The sequence below is a fragment of the Tiliqua scincoides genome, chromosome 7 (genome assembly GCF_035046505.1).
Source record: "Tiliqua scincoides isolate rTilSci1 chromosome 7, rTilSci1.hap2, whole genome shotgun sequence".
NCBI classification, from domain to species: Eukaryota; Metazoa; Chordata; class Lepidosauria; order Squamata; family Scincidae; genus Tiliqua; species Tiliqua scincoides.
This window is the reverse complement of record NC_089827.1, coordinates 75912200-75926662: the sequence shown is the minus strand read 5'-3', so window position 1 is coordinate 75926662 and position 14463 is coordinate 75912200. Positions and strand designations below refer to the sequence as shown.

Genomic DNA, 14463 nt, shown 5'->3' with positions numbered 1-14463 from the left:
CCTCAATTTACAATTTATTAATTTACAGTCTAACATATTAATATACTAATAATCTTTTATTCTATTAAGTAAATAAAATACACTATGGATTAGAGAGGGAATAAAATGGAATCAACATGCAGAGCACTAATCAACAGCAAATGATCAGGTGCAGCAAAAAATAAGGGAAATAAGGGAAACCTACACATTCATCCTTTCCAAATGAAAGGACAAGCATTATTGAATACATAACCCCTTTACTGCACCTGATCATTTGCTGTTGATTATTTACTAAGGACAATGGCAGAGGGCAAGGAGGAAGAGGGTAATTGGCCCGTATTATGAGCAATCAGGACCACCAAAATCTGTCAAAGGCAAGGGACAGAAGAAGGGAGTGAGAAAGACACTTTCCAACCAAACTGCCAATGCATCAAAGGATGGAGAAAGATGGCACTGAGGTACAAGGATGTAGCTAGAGGGGGACCAGGGTGGGCATTGCCCACCCTCAGTCAGCTGTTTGCCTACACTAGCATATTTGGGGGGGGAAAATTCCCAGGGAAATTCTGAGGGCAGGGAGGCTGGTGCAGAGACAGAACACAGTCTGGAGGGCAAGGCAGGCCTAAGGAGAGGGGGGACAGAGGGGCATAATCCCCAGTGCATGGGCCTCCAGGGAGCTCGGGCCATGATAAAATAAACTGTACAGTACAAAACAAATTTATTCAGGGTTGCATTTCACTAGTTTTAATCCACTTCCAACACACGTTGATTACCCCAAAGCATTCCGGAGAATATGGTTTGTTAAAAATAGCCCTAACAGCTCTTAGATACCTTAAACTACAGACCCCCCCAGAACGTATTTGGGGAGGGGGTTAGGAGAGAGTTCAAGAGCTCATGAAGTTAACAGTATCTATCAATTATACCGGGACCTGATTGAAGATTAAGTTTCTCAGATCTAGCAAGAAGGCCTTGCAAGGCCTACAAAAGGCCCTCAGGTCCAGCCTCAGGGGCAATCAAGTGTCAGATCTTGATGAGCTGAGGTCTTTAAAAATTGAAGTACTTCCCATCTTGAAAGAAAGAGCCTGAGATCCAGCTTTTGACCCAGCTTTTATCAAGGCTCCTCATAGACTGCTACATGTCTCTATTCCTGGGTTTGCTAGCCTTTTCTACAGCTTCATCTTGGGCAATTGCTGAAGGGAAGGAAATACGGGTTGTGTCTCATATTTTTATCTGCAATGGATAAAAAAAATTCGTGGATAAAAAACAGTGGAAAAATAGATTTTAAAACCCACTTCCAGGTTTCTTGCACCTCCATTGCTCCTAATAAGGTCGTGTCTGAACATTCACAGGGGTTTGATTCTGGGTCTCCCTGCTTATACCATAAAATGTGTTAATTAAAAGCAATTTCAAAAAAAAAAATTTAAAAGTTCATCCTTTTACAATTGTGGTTTAAAAACAGCTTTTCTTACTGCTGTAGAGAAGCAATCAGCAATTAGAAATGCAAAGGAACCCCTGCCTTTGCCTGGCTCAACCGAAGAATGGAATGATCGCTTGCATGACTGTGTCTCTACAACAGAAAGAAAAGCAGTTTTCTAAACTGTGATTTTAAAGAGATGCATTTTCCCCTTCTTTAGGGATCAGCACATTTCTTCTCAATTGCACCGGCCATTTGTGTTGGGTCAAATCCATGTATAAAAAAATCAGTGTATAACAAGATTGGATCTGTACAGATGATAGCTTTCAGCAAGCAGAGCTGAGACTATCTTTTGAGATTCTGGCTGGTGGTAGAAGATTCTACCTAATCTGCTGTTTTAAAATTCAAGTAAGAAATTTTTCCTGCTATTGTTGCTTCCGTTGCTTCAGTTCAGTCCTTGACATTCCGCCTTTCTCACAAGCCCCTCTATCCCAATTTTCCCAATAAGGGTGACCGGATTCAATGGAAGTCAGTTTGCCTCTACCTTTAACCATTGTTTAGAAGAGGAAATTTTGAGGCAGGTGAAGGGAATTTTGTGTAGAAGAGGAAATTTTGACAGGTGCAGCTTTTTAAACGCTTCCATCCTGAGCTGCACCTGGCAGAATTTCATACAATGGTTAAAGGTAGAGGCACTCTGGCCTCCATTATGTCTGGTCAGTCTTCAATAAGGGAATAGATGTGCACTGAAAGTGGATTAAAGCTGTAGTGGAAATGCAACCCAGCTCTTCTCCATAAGCACCAACGTGTATTAATATAATTCAAACACAGGATAGTAAAACATATACCTTCAGATCATAACTTCTAGGCCTGAGTAGTAATTCACAGAATTCCCAGGGCCCAATAGTCAGCTCCACCCCTTCTAGTTAAGTGTATGTCTAGTACATCTGGCCTTGGATCAAGCCTGCATGTGTATTGGAATGGTTTGAAGATGAACTTTACAGTATGGAATAATAATAATAATAATAATAACAATAATAATAATAATAATAATAATAATAATAATAATAATAATTATTATTATTATTATTATTATTATTACTATTACTATTACTATTATTATTATTAACAGTATTTATATACCGCTTTTCAACTAAAAGTTCACAAAGTGGTTTACAGAGAAAAATCAAATAACTAAATGGCTCCCTGTCCCAAAAGGGCTCACAATCTAAAATATGCAAATGAATACCAGCAGACAGCCACTAGAACAGACAGTGCTGGGGTGAGGTGGGCCAGTTACTCTCCCCCTGCTAAAAAAAAAAAGGAGCACCCACTTGAAAAAGTGCCTCTTACCCAATTAGCAGGGGTTAATACAAGCACAATAAGGGAATACAAGCACAATAAGTCTTGAGCACATAAAAGAAAAAAGGAGAGAAAAAAGACCAGGCAAGTTTATTTCACCTGGGGTTGGTTTCAAAGTTAACACAAAGTTAATTACTGGGATGGGGCACCTTCCTTATGAGGAAAGACTACAGTGTTTGGGCTTCTTCAGCCTAGGAAAGAGGTGCCTGAGGGGGGACGTGATAGAGACATACAAAATTATTCAGGGGAACGATAGAGTAGATAGAGAGATGCACTTTACACTCTCACATAACCAGAACCAGGGGACATCCACTAAAATTGAGTGTTGGAAGAGTTAGGACAGACAAAAGAAAATATTTCTTTACTCAGCAAGTGGTTGGTCTGTGGAACTCCTTGCCACAGCATGTGGTGATGGCATCTGGTCTAGATGCCTTTAAAAGGGGATTGGACCAATTTCTGGAGGAAAAATCCATTATGGGTTACAAGCCATGATGTGTATGTGCAACCTCCTGATTTTAGAAATGGGTTGTGTCAGAATGCCAGATGCAAGGGAGGGCACCAGGATGCAGTTCTCTTGTGATCTGGTGTGCTCCCTGGGGCATTTGGTGAGCCGCTGTGAGATACAGGAAGCTGGACTAGATGGGCCTCTGGCCTGATCCAGTGGGGCTGTTCTTATGTTCTTAACTACAATTCCCAGAAAGCCTTGCAGGTCTCTTGTTATCAGGTGTGCTCCCTGGGGCATTTGGTGGGCCGCTGTGAGATACAGGAAGCTGGACTAGATGGGCCTATGGCCTGACCCAGTGGGGCTGTTCTTATGTTCTTAAACTACAATTCCCGGAAGCCTTGCAGGTCTCTTGTTATCTGGTGTGCTCCTTGGGGCATTTGGTGGGCCGCTGTGAGATACAGGAAGCTGGACCAGATAGGCCTATGGCCTGATCCAGTGGGGCTGTTCTTATGTTTTTATGTACATAGTAATGAGCGAAATAGTGAAAGCTAGTACCCTTAGATGCCCCTGAGATATCAAAAAAGCAAAAGCAAATTGGGCATCTTGCCCCGGGCCCAGTGCCAGCTAGCAACGGCTCTGGGGTTGGGAAGGTAGAACACAGTCCAGAGGCCCCTTTCCAGAGAACATGGAGAGCAGGGTTGGCTGAGAGCAGCCACATAGAAGGTTGGGAGAGATTTCTATTTGTGCTGGTTAGAAAGGTGGTGCTATTTCTTCTACTGTGGGGTGGTGGTGGAGAGAAACATTTCTGTTTCGAGAAGTCATTGTGGTGTTTTTGCCTTTCAGATTTTTTTTAATTAATTGCTGTTCTTTGAGGTTAGGAAGAACCTTTTCTGGTGGGAGAAAACATGGAATCAGGTCTGTGGTGCTTCTTGGGTTTCACAGCCCCTTCCACTGTGATGTCACAGTGATACACTGGTGTCACAATGATTTTATTGCAAAATGAAAGGATAAGTTGCATGTTATTTCTGTGTAGACAAATTCACTTTACACTGCATACAGAGATGCATTTCTATGCAAATTATTGTTACAATGCTTTACAGATGATGACAGCATCTTTAAAAAAAAAACACCAAAATATTTTCTTTTCAAGTTATAGGTCTTTGATGTTTCTCTAGACTTATCTTTAATTTTGCATACCAGTATATATACCTGACATTTGCGCACCCTGAAAAAAATAATCACCACCCACCCCTAAAATCCTGACTATGGCCCTGTTGACAATGGCAGCGGGCAGGAGTAAAGCTGGTGCTTTAGTAGTGGAGGATGGGGGAAATGCTTGACAAAGACCACCAGACATCCCTCACAAAGACCAAATGAGAAGGAATTGGTTGATGAGGTCAAAGTAGTAGGAACCTTAGGGAAAAGTAAACACAAACTGCTGGAATTCTCAATATTACCGGAAACAAAAGGAACACGCACTGAAAACAGTACATAGGATTTCAGGAAGGCAAATTTTAACAAGGTCAGAGAAAAGATAGATGGAATCCCATGGGTTGATAAACTAGTGGGAAAAGGGGTCCAAGAAGGGTGGGAGCTCCTTAAGAAGCAGCTTCTACAGGCACAGACAAAAACAATTCCCATGAAAAAGAAAAGGGGAAGATACCTCAAAAAACCAGGACAGCTGGAAAAGCAACTTAGTGGTGAGTTAAAGATTTTTAAAAAAATGTATAGGAAATAGAGGATGGGACTGATCACTAGGGAGAAGTACAGATAGATAGCCCAGTCTTGTAGGGCAAGGGTCAGGAATGCTAAAACTTAGTATCAGCTGAGGCTGGCCAGGGATGTCAAGAACAACAAGAAGGGTTTTGTTAGATATGCCCAAAGAAAGAGAAAGAGAAATGAAGGGATGGGATTGCTCCAGGATAAGGATGGCCATGGTGTCTGGAAACAAAAAGAAGTCAGAGCTGCTCAGTTCCTACTCTGCATCCCTCTTCTCTCAGAAGAAGAAATTGCAAATCAGGATCCTTGGCTGATGGGATATGCTTACATTCCATAGAGGTAAGGAAAACCTGGACAGCACAGGACTGCAAATTTGGATTGACAGGGAACTTGTTAGAAACCACTTAACTGGCCTAAATTAATCCAAGTCATTTGGACCGAATGAACTGCATCCTAGAGTACTAAAGGAACCTGCAGATATACTTGAGAGCCTCTGTCAATTATATTTGAGAAGTTCTGGGGGACTAGACTGGAAGCAGGCTAATGGTCCCAATCTCTAAAAAAGGGGGAAAAGAAGACCTGGGAAATTCTGTTCCTTCAGTGTGACTTCAATACTAGGGAAGATATTAGAACAAATCATAAAACACTCAGTTTATTCACGTCTAGACAACAATTCAGTGATCAATAGAACATGACATGGCATGACATTTATTTGTCAAAAATAAATCTTGCCAGACAAATCTCATCTTCTTTTTTGATCATGTTACAAGCTTACTGGATAGTGGGAATGCTGTGGACATAATATATCTTGACTTCAGGAAAGCATTTGACAAGATCCCACATGACATCCTAATCAGCATGTAGGTAAAATATGGGCTATGTAATACAATCGTTATATAGATTCACAACTGGTTGGATGGTCATACACAAAGGATGTTTATCAATGGCCTCATGTCAACCTGGAGGACAGTTTCAAGTGGGGTGCCCCAGAGCTCTTTCTTGGCCCAGTTCTCTTTAACATCTTCATCAATGACTTGGATGAAGGGATACAAGGGAGGTTCATCAAATTTGCAGATGACTCCAAACTGGGAGGAGTAGCAAACACAACAGAAGACAGTAGAAGCCTTCAGGAAGATCCAGACAAAATGGAAAAATGGGTTGAAATGAATAAGATGAAGTTCAACAGGGACAAATGGAAAGTTCTTAGGCAAAAATAACCAAAGACACAGGTATAAAATGGGAGATACCTGGCTTGATAGCACAACATGTGAGCAGGACCTTGGAGTTGCAGTGGATCACAAGATGAACATGAGTCAGCACTGTGAAGCAGCTGCAACGAAAGCGAATGCAATTTTAGTCTGTACTAGTAGAACTGCAGCTTCCAAGTTTGAGCAGCTGTGCTTTACTCTGCATTGGTTAGACTTTATCTGGAGCACTGTGTCAAATTCTGGGCTCCTCACTTTAAGATGCACCCAAACTGGAGTGGGTTCGGAGGAGAGCGATGAGGATGATCAGAGGACTAGAGAATAAGCCCTACGAAGAAAGGTTGAGGGAACATGGTATGTTCATCCTAAAGAAGAGAAGGTTGAGAGGGGATATGATCGTGCTCTTCAAATAACTGAAGGGCTGTCATATGGAAGAAGGGACAAATTTGTTCTCAACTGCCTCTGAGAGTAGAATTAGAACCAACAAGCGCAAATTACAAGAGGTGAGATGATGACTGGGCAGCTAGAAAAAATTCCTGATGGCAACAAACTTGACCCATAGTATCCCACCTCTACCATCTCCAGGAGGACTAAATAGTAACCAGCATGATACTTTTGAGTTGGCAGTCTGGTAACACAGAGGGCTGCCTCCAAGACTTTGTGATCTTGTAATTAGCATCAATATCAGACTCAGGTGGGCACTGTGCAAGAGCACATGACAACAAAGTTGCCCATCCCTCCCAGCAGTACTTATTCCCCCAGTTACCCCAACTGCAGTGACAAGTCTCCAATCCCTGCTGGGAACAGGTAGCAGAAAACCGGAACTCAGAGTAGGGGGATTATCTAAAGATTTGTCTTACTGAAGACTTGTTTTTCCAGCAAGTGACGCAGTGATGATAGATTGTTTGCTGCTTCTATTCATAGGCTGCAGAGCAGATGAGGTACCTGTTGCAGCATGAAGCTCAATGTGAAATATGAGGTTCTCTCAAGTTGTGCACAGTGGTCAGAAAGGCAGCCCCTCCTTGAAGCTGATGTTACTGAAGGGAAAAGGTGGCCAGCTAACCAGTATGAGCCAACATTCACAGGGTATTCAAAGGCCAAAGAGGCATCCCCTCCATGAGGCTGTTGTTACTGAAGGAATAGGTGGCCAGCTAACCACAGGTTGAGCCAATGTTCACAGCATACTCAGAGGTCAGAGGCATCCCCTCTTTGCAAATTCTGGAAGAGCTAGACCTGTGTGCTCAGTAAAAATATGTTTTGGGAGGGAATTTTCTTGCTTGAGGTCAATTTTTGAGTATGATTTATATAAAGATCTGTAGGTTAGCACCTATATGTGAATGCTGTGATGGTACCTTGGGGAAATGCAAATGCGATGGTGCCTTGGATTAATGCAATTCAATCACGCCACAAATGTCCGACAACGACTGGGAGTTGCACCAATTGTGGGAAAAATGCAGGATGGAAGACTTAGATGGTAAGGACATGTTGTGCGCAGTAAAGAAGATTCTGTGGTGAAGACAGCCATGTATCTGGACCCTGCTAGCCGGCAACTCCGTGGTAGACCCAAGGAGTGGTGGATGGATCGCATCAAGAAGGCGAAATGTGTGAGCACCACCACTAAGCCAAATGAAGATGGACATGCCAAAAAGCAGACCCTGCCATAGCGTAGGAACAACGCTAGGAAGAAGAAGGTAAGCACCATAGACAGTACTAAAAAACTGGTATTCCCAAGAAGTCAATAGCCTGGAAGTCTTTCCATCAGTATGCAGTAGATTCTCATTTGACTGAGTGTGTGCACTGCAAGAGGATGCTCAAATGTGATTATCTGGGGCATCTGTCCAACAGCAGCACACTCAGTCACTTGAATTCAGTACAGGACACTGCTGTTGTGAATAAAGTGGGCACCATGGGGACAAATGAGTTACTATTTTGTGGACCAAGGGCCAGGGTGATCCACAAGCTTATAGAAACAGAGAGAAAATGGGAAGGTGGCAGGAGGCGGGGGGGAGCAAACCTTATTTCTCCATCCCCGGGACTGGTGCCAGGCCGCCCCAGAGCAGCTTGGACTGGTGCAGAAGATGACCGACTACAGATTTAAAAATGATCACTTGTGATGTTAGGGAGATGATAACCTGGATGACCAGGATAACTGATGGAAAATGTTGTTTCCATAAGCTCGTAGCAGAACTGACACCCTGTTTCCAACTGTCAACCTGGACCATCTTCAACTGCAGGGTGGTGCCAGATTTATACCAGAGTGTCAGATACAGCAGCAGTTGGCTAGGGCATGGGTAGTTCATTTTACAAGAGACATCTGGTGCAGAGCATGTCTATCTCTCCCTGACAAGGCACTAACAGTAAGTGGAAAATTGGAAGGCATATAGCAACACTTAAAGGCAGAGAACAGGTGGGCCACGCTGAATGTGGTTGAGATGAAAGTAGTACCACAGCTGCCAATATTCAAGTTGCCCAGCCCCACACAGGGTTATCTCCCAATGAGGTAGAATGAGGCTAATACAGAGGCCAGGAATGAGATCTAACATAGAAACTGATTATGTGCAGGCAAGAATGTAACCCTATTGCTGCACAAACTAAATAAGATCCATCCCGGCAGATTTTATAATCAATGTGATGGAAATCAGAATTCTGTTGAGGAGCACAGAATCTCTAATTTCCATACTAAAAACCCATGGTCATGTAGGACTGCAGAATCACTGGGTTATTCTGCAGTGTCTGCTGAAAAGAAGATCAGTTGAAATTGTCTAGTAAACATGAGTAATTAAATTCCCTGATTTAATTGCTAGCATGATTGCTAGCATGCAACTATACAAAACATCCACAGTGGAGGAAAAATGCATAGCATTTTATATCAATTACAATTGGGCTCCATAACTAAAATATTTTTAGAAGAAGGTGAACACAATTTTACCCTGCATTAGTAGAACCATGGCTTCCAGGTCATGCAAAATAGTGATTCTGCTTTACTGCACATTGGTCAGATCTCACCTGGAGTATGTGTCCAATTCTGGGCACCTCACTTCAAGAAAGATGCAGCCAAACTAGAGGAGGTTCAGAGGAGAGCTGCGAGGATGATCAGAGGGCTGGAAAACAAACTTGGAAAGGTTGAGTGAACATGATGTGTTCAGCCTGTTGAAGAGAAGGCTGAGGGGGGATATGATCATGCTCTATGCATACCTAGAGGGCCGTCATATGGAAAAAGGAACAGATTTGTTCTCAACTTCCTCAGAGAATAGAACTAGATCTAATGGATACAAACTGCAATAGAGGAGAGTGCAGTTGGACATCCAGAAGTAATTCTTGACAGTCATGACAGTTCAGCAATGGATCCGATTGCTGATTTTCCCCTCACTGGACATCTTAAAGCAGAGGCTTGACTAGCTCCTGCCACAGGCAGAGGATTTCCTGCTATAGGCAGGTAGATGACCTTATAAGTCCCTTCCAACTCTAGGATTCTAGGATTCTTGTATCACACAATGGCCCAACAGATGCTTTAGGAGCACACAAGACAAGAGAGACTGTGTAAGCTAACAAAATTTACAACACAAGAAGGAAGTATTACAAGTCAAACTGCTGTTGGTTCCAGATAAGCTCTCCTTGGAGTCATTGCCAGTTACCACCTGAGGGAACTAAGCTATACCAGTTTTCCATATGGCAGAATCCAGGCCTATTTCTCCAAGTACAGTGGATCTCACCTAAACCCTTCAGCCACATTTTGTCTATCATCCACCATTTTCCTCTCCTAGGAATTTTCACAGTGGAACTACCTGAAACAGCAACCAAAGCCACATGGCTAATTCCAGGGGGCGGTATTTACATCAAGGCCACCAAAGATATGTGTAGGGCTCCAACTACTGCTCCTTCAATTAATCTCAATGGCCATGCAATTTGTGTCTAAACCCCTACCTCATCAGGTGTGTCCTTAGCATCTGGCTGTCCGCCTAAGGCCCGGCGTGCAAGGTTCCCAGTCCGGATATTGCTGAGGTTGATCTGTCTCTCTGGAGGCGGCCCACCACGAGGCTGGCCTCGAACTATGATGGCACAACCTGAAAGAACCTGTGGGGGAGGGGGAGAGAGGAAAGAGAGTGCATCAGGTTGTTATGTTCTTAGGTAGGACTGAAGTGGCCAACCCCACACTCCAGCCCACAAGGCTTGTGGTTCAACAGGACTATGCATCAGAGCAAACAGATTACTAACAAATTCAGTTGCTAATCAGGCATTCTAGAAATGCACAAGCAAAGTATGAAGACTATAACCTTTTCCCTCTCAAACTACAGCAGTGTTTCTCAACCAGTGGTTCAGGTGCCACCTGTAGTTCTTGAGGTGGTGTCTGATGGAGCTGGGGAAACCCCTCGACCCATGCCACCTGGCAGCAAGACCAGGAATGTGACATAACAAACAGTGGAAGGAAGCTTGGCTTGGAAGGCAGAACTCCAAAGCATGCTTTTCCATTATCAAAAAAAGCCCTCCCATCCTCTGCCCCTTACTGGTGTCACACCTGGCCTCCCAATCCAGAAGTAACTGGTGATGATGTCATTGTCAATTACTTCTGGTGGTACTTCAAATAGGTGGACCATGAAAAGCGGTACAGTGGGGAACAAAAGTTGAGAAACACTGATCTAGAGTGGCCATCCAGAGGCATACATGAGACTGAGTGAATAGATTTTTATGTTAGGGTTCTATTAATAGCTTACCATCTTCTCTTGAGATCTGTAATCAATAAAGCTTCCTGGAGACTTGCTGCCACAGAGTGGACCCTGCTCAGAACTAAAAGTCCCCATGGAGTAGAGAGAGAACTTTGGGGACATTATCAGAGCTCCCTACCCCCTGAACTGATTCACTAAGGATCAGATGCACTTTGCCTCTGACCCTCTAATCCTCAACCCCTAACACCCCTGGGGTGCTTCTTTTATGGCATCCCAGGCAAGAACTTCATTATATCAATGGTGGCAGTCTCCCCTTCTGCAGCTTCTTCTTCCAACCAAGGCCCTTCCCAACCTAAGCACTAAGGTTTTTGTTCTCTCCATCAAGTCACTACCACCCCTCCTTCATGCCCACATTCTCAGTAACTGCAGTCTGAAATCTACATGTGTGACACACTCCCATGAGAATCCATGTGGCTCCTCTTGCTGTAATTTCCACCTCTAAATCTAGCATTACCAAGAGGGTAACCCATGTCCACAATGACCTGGTTGAATCCTTCATTTAAAACACACATGCATTTGCACACATGTCAATTGGAAGGATATTCAGGATGAAAAAGAGGTACTTTTTCACATATAACATAATTGAAATTATGGAAATTTTGCTGTCTTAGGGTGTAATGTGGTGATGGCCATTAGTTTAAATGGCTTTAGAATAGGGGACTTTTGAGTTCTGTTTGAATTCCGTTCTTGTGAAGAGCAAGAGAAAAGCGAAGGCGGGCAGCATAAAGGAGGAGCATAAAAGGAAGGAGGCAGCAGGAGGGTGAAATTTTTTGGTAGATTGGAAGGCTAAGAGACATGAGGGAAGGAATGCGGGAAACTGGGAAACTGGTCTACTTGGAAGGCACTGTTGGGCCCCTCCAGAATGACGGCCGTTCTCCCCTCCCGTATTCCTATGTTACCATCTTGACGATGCCGCGTTGCAGAGCCGAATTCGGAACGGAGGGGACAGCGCTACAGGAGGCAGCCATGGTCAGATGGTAGTGGACGAAGCGACAGCAAAGGCGGATGACAAAATAGACGACAGCCGAGTGGAAAGTATTTATTTCTACGCACGCGCGATACTCGCATAAGCTCCACCCCCTGTGCGCCAGGGACTGAATCCACGAGCGCCTCTCAAAATCGCGGTGCTGGCAGACTATGAAGCCCATTCAAATTGCTCCGTTTGAGGCAGCGGAGGTGGGACTTCCGGTATGCTGGCAGTAGGACACGTAGGCAAATATTTCCTGCAAAATGCGTGCATGTGTGTTTTAACGTGAGAGAGTTTGAATTTTTTCTGCCCAGTCCTGTTTACCCCTAACCACTTTTACCATCAGGAATTTTTTCTTGATGCCCAGTCAGAATCTCTTCTCCTGTAGTTGGTACCCAATGGATTTAGTCCTACTTTCAGAGGAAGTTGAGATCAAAACTTTCCTTCTTCCATATGACAGCCCTTCAGGTATTTGAACAAAACTATCATATCCCCTCTCAGCCTTTTCATCTCCAGACTGAACATACCTAATTTCCTCAAACTTTTCTCATACAGCTTGTTCTCCAGCCCTCTGATTATCCTTGTCGCTCTCCTCTGAACCTGCTCCAGTTTGGCTGCATCTTTATTAAAGTGAGGTGCCTGGAATTGGACACAGTACTCCAGGTGAGGTCTGATCAACATGGTTTGACCTGAATGATTGACTTGAAATTGAGTCTTGTATAAAAGTGGGGAAGGGGCTGAAGGTGGCAGCACTCCAACCTTAAGCAGCAATCACTATTTACTAGTAGGTGGTGCCAGTAGGTGGATTTTCCTCCTCCAGTTATACTATCAAGTGAATTGGAGAGATGGTTCTTTCAAGACACAAGGATGCTTTGAAATGTGATTGTTCTTCTATGGCAGGGGTGCCCAAACCCCAGCCCTGGGGCCACTTGCAGCCGTCAAGTTCTCCCAATCTGGCCCTCAGAGAGACCCCAGTCTCCAATGAGCCTCTAGCCCTCCAGAGACTTGCTGGAGCCCATGCTGGCCTGATGCAACTGCTCTCAGCGTGACGGCCAAGTGTTCAACCTCTTGCATGAGCTGTGGGATGAGGGCTCCCTCCTCTGCTTGCTGTTTCACATCTGTGATGCAGCAGTGACAGCAAAGGAAAGGCTGGCCTTGCTTTGGGTAAGGCCTTTTATAGGCCTTGAGCTATTGCAAGACCTTCATTCATTCACATAACTTCCATCTCTGCTGTGTAGACCTTAGACTCGTGGTTGAGCTTATGGCCTCTGTGACTGTTTGCTAGCTGGATAGATCTTTCTTGCCAGATTTGGAGCCCGGATCTACATGGGCTCCAAGTGGACCTGCAGTCCTAGTTAAGTTTATGGCCTCTATGGCCATTTGCTGGGCAGGTAGATCTGGGCTCCATTTCAACTCAGCTCCATTAACCAGCAGTGTCCTGCCCCCCAGCTCCCAACTTTGCTGGTGTGACAGTTTGGGGGGGGGCACCTACCCATGCCCCTCCCTTTCATCCACCCATGATAGGAAGGGAGTGAGGTCCCTGAGCACCTCATTTAAGATGGGTACCAATGTCAGTATGCTCTTTCAGCAGCAGTGACCAAACTCTTGCAGGCAAAACTTCATTTCATCTTCTGCAGCGTAGAACTTCAGTGCCTTGTATCCTTCAAGCAAGAAGGCCAACAACAGCTAATACTTGCATAATTGTTTTGAGACAGGTCTATTCCTGTAGCAAGTCTGTTTCTCTGTCTCCCTCTCACAACTGCCCAACTAAAGCTTGCATTGGCAGAATCTTCAACATGTAAATAATAGCTCGAGCTGGTAGGACACAAGCAGCTGAAATTTAACCATCTAGAAATCAAATGGAGTTTGCTATGTGTCTTTCTTTCCCCTCACTACAGCATTCAGGGTTTGCAGTAGGAATACTTGGTATTGCTTCCTGTCCTTCAGTTTCTTGATATCTCCTGAATCTACACTATAAGTTACCAAGCTTTGCTTTAGTAAGGTGGGCAATACCTTCCCTGCTCAAGTTAGGACTGCATATATTCTAATCTACATACACTCTCACCTATATATACATGCATATATTATCACCTACATATACGTAAAATCTACATATACATATACTCTCACCTATACATAGTGCATATGCTCTCACCTACTCAACTTCCCTTTATAGGATCAAGCACCTAGGTCCAACATGGTTACTCTCCCTCAAAGCCTCTTTGAGAAAAAAAAGGAAAAACACTGTCTGAAGGAAGGAGTCTAAATGAGGCATCAGCTGTCAAGAAAGAAATTATGGGTTTGTAATGAGAAAGGTATCTAAGTTCACTGTCATGTTAGGACATGGGCAAGTGTGTTCCGAATGCCAAGCAAGAGACCAGCAGAGCTCAGCTTGTGAAACACCCTCTGGAGTTGGGACTCTATAGCCTCCTGGAACAACACCTATGTTTGAGGGCTTTTATTTTTCTCTGTTATTTGCTATTATGACTTTATGTATAAATACTGTTATATTTTTGTGCTTTTTGGATATTATCAGTCTTGAACAGAAAGGCAAGATAAACATTTTATAAAGTAAACTCTGAGAAGCAGCAATATCATTCTCCCTTTCCCTGTACCACACCTGTTCAACAATTTAAAATTTTTTTAAATTCTAT

General features: G+C 43.7%; 1 protein-coding gene across 2 annotated transcripts in view; it reads right to left on the bottom strand.

Annotated features, from left to right (window-relative positions):
• Nucleotides 1-11885, bottom strand: part of SND1 (staphylococcal nuclease and tudor domain containing 1) — a 252010-nt gene extending 240125 nt beyond the window's left edge. For both annotated transcript variants that reach the window (XM_066634033.1, XM_066634034.1), the window contains exons 1-2: nt 11742-11885; nt 10043-10192 (exon numbers count right to left, since the gene is read on the bottom strand). In XM_066634033.1, the coding sequence (XP_066490130.1) occupies nt 10043-10192; nt 11742-11810 (219 nt within the window). In that variant the 5' untranslated portion in view covers nt 11811-11885. The remainder of the gene's footprint in view (nt 1-10042; nt 10193-11741) is intronic.
• Between the last annotated feature and the right edge of the window lie 2578 nt (nt 11886-14463).